The following is a 9,414-nucleotide window of genomic DNA, read 5'->3' on the forward strand; positions in this document are numbered from 1 at the left end:
GTGATCCTATTCAGAGCAGTTGGTATTGGTAGCTGAGAACAATCTAGTTCTTCTGGTCTCAGAGTCACGGAGAGAGATGTTCACATGTTCCACTAGACTAATTCATTCCAAGTCTCTTCAGTTCTTATCGCTCTTCTTTCTTCTGCACTTGGAGAGACTAATAGCTACGCTTTAGATGGTCACTCAAGACCTTTTAAGATTCCAGATGCTACTCACAAAAGTAGGATATAGAGCATTGACTTTGTGGACTATATTATGCCAACTGACCGTGGTGTCCCCTGAGATTATGATCCTGAGCTCACAGGCCTAGCAATTTATGGCCTTAAGATGTTTGATAATATCTAAGAAGTTTTCATTATTTTGCCCAATGTACATTCTACCACATTACTAGTTTTATCTTCAGGAAAGGTAAATACTTATGTACCATTATCCTCTTTCAAACTCATATATCTGTGACACATATAAATACACAAGGGTGAGTCAAAAATTATCCACAATCTGGCTTTAAAATTTATTTTAATCAACTTTTAGGAAAGACAAATATATCATTTTCAACATATTCTCCTTGCTTTTCAATACACTTTGTCCATCTGTCAACAAGAATTCATATTCTCTTATTAAAAAATGTTTTAGGGTGAACTTCAAGCAATGAATGCACTGTTATCTTCACTTCTTCATCAGAGGTGAAGGTTCATCTTTGAATGGCTGTTTTCAGGGGACCAAACAGGTGAAAATCTGATGGAGCAATATCAAGACTCTAGGGAGGATGCTTTAACACCTCAAAGCAATGTTTTTGCAGAATGTCACAGTGTGGGCAGACGTATGGGAAAATCACAGTGTCCTTGGATCACAGTCCTCTGTCTTTAATCTGAAGTTTAGGCTTTAGCTCCTCAGTGAGCATTTCACCATGATGAATACTGTTGATTAAACCTTTTCCCTGATCGCACTCCAATATTGGCCCTGGAGAATCCCAGAAAACTGTAAGCATCAATTTTCCAGCTGATGGTTGACTTTTGAACTTTTTCTTGGTCAGTGATTGAAGATGTTTCCATTCCATACTCTCATGTTTACTCTCAGGCTCATAGTGATTAATCCATGTTTCATAACCAGTGAAGATTTTTTTTCACAAACTTTAACCTTCCTTCGAGTATTGGTCTAAATTTTGTTTGCAGATACCTAAACACATCTGTTTAATGCTCTTCCATGAGTTATTTCAGTACCCATCTCATGCAAACTTTTCAAAACCCAAGCCTATCATGGATTATTTCATAGGTAGAGCCATGGCTGATTTGCAAATGATCTACCAAGTAATTTACTGCCTCTCATGTATTTGGCAGAATCATTTCATGTGTATGCTCAATGGCTCAATGTTGTCATCAGCTGTGGACATGCACAGGTGTTTTAATATAACAAAAGTGCAGGTAATTTTTGACTCACACTTTTGTGTGTGTGTGTATGCATGTGTATCCCCCTCTTTTCTCGCCCATTTGACTTATGTCTCAATTAATGTATTGACCCACAGAATACTGTTGTTCCAAGGCTTTCTATACATCACCCTTTAACTCCATCCCTTTTAGCCCATGCATGCCTCCCTGTGTCTTTACCTATTTCATCATTCTTCTGCCACCCTCTTCCTTCTTGTATGCTGCCCTCCTGGACACCTGAGATAACATGTGTCTAGTCTCTCTTCAGTGAATTACTCTCTCTTCCATCCTACCCTTAGACTAACTCTTAATATTTTCTGACATATTTTGAAGGAGAGTACGAATTTAGGCCAATTATTTACTATTTCAAATTAACATCAAAATAAGAGAAAGGAATGCCTAATTCCAATAGATCCATTTGCTAGGCATTTGTGAAATTGCAAGATATAAGAATGTTAAGCTAATGTGTGTAGGATTTGTGTAAAATGTATATCAATAACTTTACAATTTCAACAAGGAAATTCAAAGAGACACAGAAAGATTAAAAGGGAGGGCTCTACTGAACTCAGTATTAGACCAGAGATAAAATAATCACCAAGGTACATCTTGCAACCCTACAATTCAGTATTCACAATGAATACGTGTCCAACATCTAGTTCAGGAAACCACTTTGAAAGGACAAAACACTCCGTGGAACTTTACCATGTGTAGTCCTGCTGACCACTGTGAAAAAAATCAGCAACATTTTTCAGTTTTTACCCATTATAAAAAAGCATTGCGATAGTTTCCTATTTATGTACACGTTCATATTTTTGAAAATCTACCGGAGCCTACAGTAGAATACAGGCTTAAAAACTACACTCATTTCAATAATTGGTATAACCTTTATGTTGTATATATCTAACCACCCAACTACTTTAAAACTTGTTGAGTTAAGTGCCATCAAGTCGACTCCGACTCATAGCAATACTGTATAGGGTTTCCGAGGAGCGACAGTTTTGAACTGCTGACCTGTAGCTCAAACTGACCTTGCAATCCAGTGCTTTGTACTACTAAGCACAGAGTACTCGATTTTTTTTGTTGCTACTAAGAGATAGAAGTCCTGGTGTAGAGCTGCAGGATAATGCTCTGGACTACAAGGTCACTTTGAATCACAAGGTTGTTGGTTCAAACCCACCTGCTGCTCCTCAGAAACCCTATACAGAGTTGCTATGAGTCAGAAATGACTTGATAGCACTTAACAATAACAATTAAGAGATAAAATCAAAGCAAATCAATGCAATTTTATACATTTAAAGCTGTATTAATTATTTCATATATAAACTGTATACTCATGAACAATCAAAGTAAGTGAGGGGATTACTTGCAATATTTTCCATTCAACTAACCAAATACACTTACCACACTTCCAGAGACATTTCCAGAATCATTTCAGTGACCTAAAAAAAATAGTTAGATTAGATCATTAAAATAATGCAAATTTTATATAATACATGCTAGTTCAAACATAAAGAGACCCAGTGGCACAATACTCAGCTGCTGACTGAAAGGTCAGTGGTTCGAACCCACCAGCTACTCTGTGGAGGAAAGATGAGGTGGTCTGTTTCCAAAAAAATTTTCAGCCTTTGAAGTCTTCTAGGGCAGCTCTATGCTGTCCTGAAGGGTTCCTGATCTGGAATTCACTCAATGACAATAGGTTTGGGAGGAAGTCAAACATGATGTATGTGTTCAAGAAATACAAGACCTACCATTAAAATGAGATTAGTTTAATGTTTTTATTCTAGAAAGCAAAACCATCACAGGTAAATGGAAATTAAAAGAGGACTACTACTCAGTACAGAATTTTCTAACAAATACATTCAGAGCAAAAATGTCCTTCCTATTCCAAAATAAAAATTGTTATGAAAAAATTGGTTTCCCAACTGGCAGGTCCCTAATCAATTTATATAGTGAAATATTTAATTCCTGACTATATTCAATGTCTACTTGTACCGACTACTAAATAATGTAAAGGAAAAATAACTACACCATTAACTGCAAATTGTCACATCTATCTTCTGCATAATACTGTCCCTTCTTTATCTACCAATAATTTTTGACATTTATGATCCTCGCAAACTGATGAGATCCTTTAAATAAAGGCAAAAGGAGAAGGAAGACATGGGATTGTCTGTGTTTTTGAGTATAACAAAATTCATTGCCATGGATCTTGTCACATAGACTTGGATCCTCATTTTCATATGAAGTTCTAGTGAGTCACTCACTGTCAAGAGTAAATTTTACACCCTCAATGATGTTCAGACATGCTACTGAACTTGACATTCACAAACACTCTCCACCTTTTACCTGGAACATTTCATTTAGATAAAACTGCCTCAAAGATACAAACTTCTTGGGCAAGATGACAAAATAATCAGACACATGACAAGGATTCTGTATAACAAAGATACAAGACACCACATGAAACTGACACAGGTGGAAATCATGGAATTCTGAACTTGAGAGGAAAGGTTAGAGAAGTGGATTGGGTGATTGCTGGAAGAAGTTGGTCGGATATGGCAAGAGAGGGAGACTGCTGGCCAGATGCAGTATGACCATCTTGAACATTTTTGAGCAGTTTTGGCGACAGAAGGTGGTCTGGCAGAGCAGACTGACACAAACAGGAAAGGTGCAATTCCTTCTTTTTCCTCACACTTTCCTGGTAACCAGAGGTATGGGAAACTCCCAACTCTCATCAACTCCGACCATAGATACTGCTTTCCCAGAGTTATGAACTTCCTGATTTTGAGCCATGGGAAAATATGTCTAGGGTCGACTGTACTGATTTGGTGCCTGAATTCAGGTGGGATTGACTCCATACCCACAGAACCTGCAGAGCACCCAGACCAGCATTAGTATAGCAGAAACCCTCATAAAGAGCCACCTTGCCCCTAGCTGTGGTCCTAACAGATACTGACTACAGCTCCATCAAGGGCCTCCATGAACTACTTCAGGACTGAATGCCCTGATGATAGATAATTCCTAAGCCTATAAGAACTCCCTCTAGGGCTAGGAACTCTGTGGCCACGTACCTCCCAAACCCATCTCAGAAGCTTTTTGACTGGCAGAAGCCCCCCAGAAAACTTTCTCCTCTCCAGGTGCAAAAGTTGCATGGTTTTTTGTTGTTGTTTCTGTTTGAGTTTTTGTCATTGTGCAATATTGCTGTTTTTGTTTGTTCATTCTTTCTCCTCCTCTTTCTCTTTCCTTCCCATTGAATTTTATCCTTTTTATCTCTACTTTTGTTTTTCTTTATTTATTCTATTTCTCCTTTTGCTTCCTTGTCTTAGATCTCTCTTTAATACTCTCAGTCTCTTTTCATCTTCCTACTCCTGGATTTTTCTAAGTTTTTTTTTTTTTTTTTCATTGTTGTTTTTTTGTTTTCTCTCCCTTATTTTTCTGTTCTATAGTCTAATGTCCTGTCTCTCTTTTCTTTTTATTATATTCTTTTATTTCTTGGTTACTGCCTGTTTTTACTTATTTTTTTCTTCTTTATCATCTCCTTTATCACTGTTGGTTGTTTTTTTGTTGTTGTTGTTGTTTATTTTGCTTGTTTTCTAGTGTGTGCGTGTATGGGGAGGGAGGCAGGAGATGTTTCTTCCCATTCTCACCAGGCAGGAGTCAGCAACCATACCAATACAGCTAGCCATAACCATAGCTTCTGCAGCTCTATCCACAGTGCAAGAGGCAATACCACCTGATCAATGATAGAGCAGCCAACACTAATCAAACCCACTGTAAGCAGAAGTGCATAGACAGTGAATGAAGAATGATGCACATGCTTCCATTTTCTATTACGCCCACAGGATACAATAAGTTCGAGCCTAAGAACACATACAATCATCAATTAAACACAAATACAACAACACCACAATGTCTCAGAGACAACAGACAACTTTAGTTCACATGAAGAAACAAGCGAGACTGGCTCAATCAAATGACCAAGATGCAGAGCCAAAAAAAGTTTCTGAGAATGCAAGGTAATGGAACTAACTGAAAAATAATTCAAAAGTAAAATATTTAGGTACCTAAAAAAGAATGACAGAATGATTGAGGAAATGAAAGGGAACACAGGAAAATAAAAAATTAGAATTCAGAGAAACACTATAAGAGCAAACAAAGTAAATGCAAATTTTGAAAAGAACAAACCAACCACAAAACCTGTAATTAGGAATCCAGAAGATTAATACCAAGATTTCAGAAATAGACCATATGGTGAAGGGGCAAAGGAGTATATTTGAAGCAATGGAAAGCTGAATTAGTGAGTTTGAAGACCAAACTCTTAACACTAGTATGCTAAAAGAACAATCAGGAAAAAGTGAAAAACTCTGAAGAAAGCAGAATAGTTATGTGGGACACCAGGAAGAGGAATAACATGAGTTATCAGAATTCCAGAACAGGTAGAAACAACACAAAGCACAGAGAAAATTGTCAAAGAGTTGTTTGAAGAAAATTTCTCTAATATTAGGAAATACAAGAAGATAAGCACACAAGAAACTGAAAGAACCCGAAATAGGATAGATACAAGAAGTAAATTACCAAGATATATCATAATCAAACTTTCCAATACCAAAGCAAGAAAGAATTCTGAAAGAGGAATTCAGAAAAAAAAAAAAAAAAAAAGTTACCTACAAAGAAGAACCAATAAGACTAAGCTTTGACTTCTCAGAAGAAACCACACAAGAAAAAAAAAGCCAACCAAAGAATCATATAACCAACGAAGTTGTCCCTCAGATTCAAAGACGAAATTAGGACAAGCAGAAATTAAATGAAGTTGAAATAACCAGAACAACTTTACGAAAAATACTAAAGAACATACTGTTCTTTGGACTGAGGATCAACAACAGCAGACAACAACTTGAGATTACCATACATTACAATACCACCCAGAACTCAATCCAAATATAGAAATATCTAAAGCAAAACAAACCTATAAGATTGAAAACGGGGAACCAGAGATATCACTTTATAATGAAGTCAACTACTAATCAAAAAGAGGGAATAGTGTGGATAGAGAACTTCCAAAGGGCAATGAAGTCAAGCAGATTTCAGTATAAAACAGACAGTTCTAAATGGGGGAAACACTTTTAATAAATTGCAGGGTATCCTTTAAGAAAATTAATACACCATCACATCAAAATAAAAGAAAGGAAAACCAGAAAATTTCTTAATCATTACCATAACAGAAATGAAAATGAAAAGAAAATCCACAACCCGATAAATTCAGTGCAGAAAATTATGTGGAACAAAGAAACCAGCAGCACCACACACAAAACCAAACTAAACAAAAAAACCCACAGCAAAATGACAGAAATCAATTTATACCTGTTGATAATTACACTGAATGTAAATGGATTAATTGCTGCAGTAGAGAGCTAGAGACCAGCAGAATGAATAAGGAAACAGGATCCTTCAACATGCTGTCTATAAGAGACATATCAAAAAAATGGAGGCAGCCTAAATGTATATCAGCAAAAGATTGGTCAAACTGACTTTGGTACATATGTACAATGGAATACTATGCAATGTTGAAGAATAATGATGAATCTGCAAAATACCTCATAATATGAATGAACCTGGAGGACATTATGCTGTGTGGAATCACAAAACAAAAAATACTGTTTGGGACCAATGTTGAAAAAAAGTTAAGAAAATGTCTTCCAAATAAAAGAGACATTATATGATGGTTACCGGGTTTGCAGAGGGAAAATTATTTATGGGCTAGAGAATAGACACATACTAACATGGGTGATGGGGCAGGCAATATACAAGAGGGTGGTTGGCAAAGTAAAATAAATGCAGTAGAAGACACAGGGATGAATGTAGGAGTTAAAGTGAATAGAGGTAATACTGGTAACTGATAGTACATGGAAGGGATTGCAATCATTGCAATGAAGAAAAGTACATGATTTGATCAATGTAAAACTGATGATCTGCACTGTAAGTCTTCACAGTAAACAGTTTTTTAAAAAGATGTACTTCTTGTGAAGCATTAAGCAATTACTGTTAACTCCTCCTCACATAGTACATAAAGCATTTCTGCATTACCAGTTTCCACTTTACTTATAGTACCTAGGCAGTTAGAAGAAAAGATGCCCAAATATCTCCAACTCTCCTCAATGATATAATACTGAACTAGGAGCCAGAACAAATTAGAACTCCACCTCTTGTAGAAATTATTACTGTAAGAAGCAAACTCTAGACATTTCTTGTGGAAAACAACAATTTCCTCCACAGAGGAAAAAAAAAAAATTAAGATGTTACATGGAAGCTATTTAGTGTGTGTGGCGGGTGGAGAGGGGGCACTATAGGAGGGAAGCTGTTAAGAAAATCCTTCAGAATTAAACATAGCTTAAATGTATCTAGCCCAATCTCTCTTTTAGAAACCTCCCAGGAACATTTTGAAATAATGATGCTATAGCCCAAAGCTTAGTGCCCAGCATTAGAAGGTATTTTTAAATTATTGTTACAAAAAGAGGAGTCCTGATGTGGTACTGTTGGATACAGTACTGGGCTGCAAAATCGGTTTGAATCACAAGGTTGGTGGTTCAAACTCACCAGCCACTCCTTGGGAACCCTATACAGGATCACTTTGAGTTGGAACTGACTCAATGATACTTAACAACATTACAAATAGAAGCACACAGTGATTTTATTTTAAATTTGAGGACATTTCCTAGTAGTAAGCACACCTACTGCCATCAAGTCCTTTCTAACTTATAGTGACCTTATATAGGGTTTCTGAGGCTATAAATATTTATGGGAGCAAAAAGCCTCTTCTTTCTCCTGTAGGGTAGCTGGTAGATTTGAACTGTTGACCTTGTTTATCTTACAGCTATACCAGGCTCCCTTACTAGTAGTTAAGAACTCTTAATGCTAGGCATCCTTTGCTTTCAATAAAAAATAACTGAATTCTGACCCCTCCTGATTCAGTTTATTCTTTTCCTTTTCCTTAGGAATTTCTAGCTTTGATTTAACCATCTTTTACAAGTTTTAAGAGAATAATATAATACTTCCTGACTTATCCATAGTTACATCAACTGTGCAAGATAATAAATAAAATTATATATTAAAAAATAGAGCTGTTTTTACTGAGAATCATGCTTCTATACATTACAACTATGAAGCAGGAACAGATGTTGATCTGGCAAAGAAGCAACTCAAGTACACAGAGAAAATTATACTCCTGCCTACACAAATCATACCACAGTGTGTTCAATAAATTTTGGTAAGTTTAAAATTGAATGAGAAGGTCCTGAAATCATTTTTAAAAATTGATGATCTGTAGTTACATAAGTAGATAGATATTGAACACTGATATTTCACCCTATAAGCCAGCTTAAGTTTGCCCCTTCTCCTTTCAAAACCAACAAACTAGCATCTTAAAAGATTTGAAAGATAAAAAGAATGCACAATATGACCTATAACAATGTTCCACTCTGTCACACATGACTTCCCTTTTCCCATTTAGCTATAACCTCATTTTACTGAAGTTTCTTTTTCCTTATGAGGACATCAGTGGAAATTCTGTAGAACTAGTTAATTATTAGCTTTTGTACAATGAAACAAGTCCTCTAGAATATTACTACCATATCCATCTACTATTGCTCTTCAAATGGAAATCACTTACAATCTCTGCTTCCTACTTTTACCTCATTTACTATCATTACACCTGTATGAATTCTTCCCATATGTGCCTTTATTTATTCATTTACCCCAAAATGATCCAAGTCCCTAATGTGTGCCAGGCTAAGTAAATAAATTGGATATGTTCTACTCCTTTGTGGTGGTTGTTGTTGTTATGTGCCATCAAGTCGGTACTGACTCATAGTGAACTTATGCACAGCAGAACGAAACAAAGCCTGATCCTGGGCCAACCTCACTACTGTTGCCACACTTGAGTCCATCGATGCTGCCACTTGGCCAATCCATCTCATTGGGGGTCTTCCTCTTT

The 9,414-nt window shown here is 36.4% G+C and overlaps 1 protein-coding gene across 2 annotated transcripts in view; it reads right to left on the minus strand.

Moving 5' to 3' along the window:
* PLA2G4A (phospholipase A2, group IVA (cytosolic, calcium-dependent)) overlaps positions 1 to 9,414 on the minus strand; it is a 164,392-nt gene that overhangs the window by 95,261 nt on the left and 59,717 nt on the right. The window contains exon 5 of one of the 2 annotated variants that reach the window (XM_006872693.1): positions 2,826 to 2,863. The exons of the other annotated variant lie outside the window; for it this stretch is intronic. Coding sequence (XP_006872755.1) covers positions 2,826 to 2,863 — 38 coding nt within the window. The remainder of the gene's footprint in view (positions 1 to 2,825; positions 2,864 to 9,414) is intronic. 2 annotated transcript variants of the gene reach the window in all.

Source organism: Chrysochloris asiatica, unplaced genomic scaffold (assembly GCF_000296735.1).
Source record: "Chrysochloris asiatica unplaced genomic scaffold, ChrAsi1.0 scaffold00210, whole genome shotgun sequence".
Classification (NCBI taxonomy): domain Eukaryota; kingdom Metazoa; phylum Chordata; class Mammalia; order Afrosoricida; family Chrysochloridae; genus Chrysochloris; species Chrysochloris asiatica.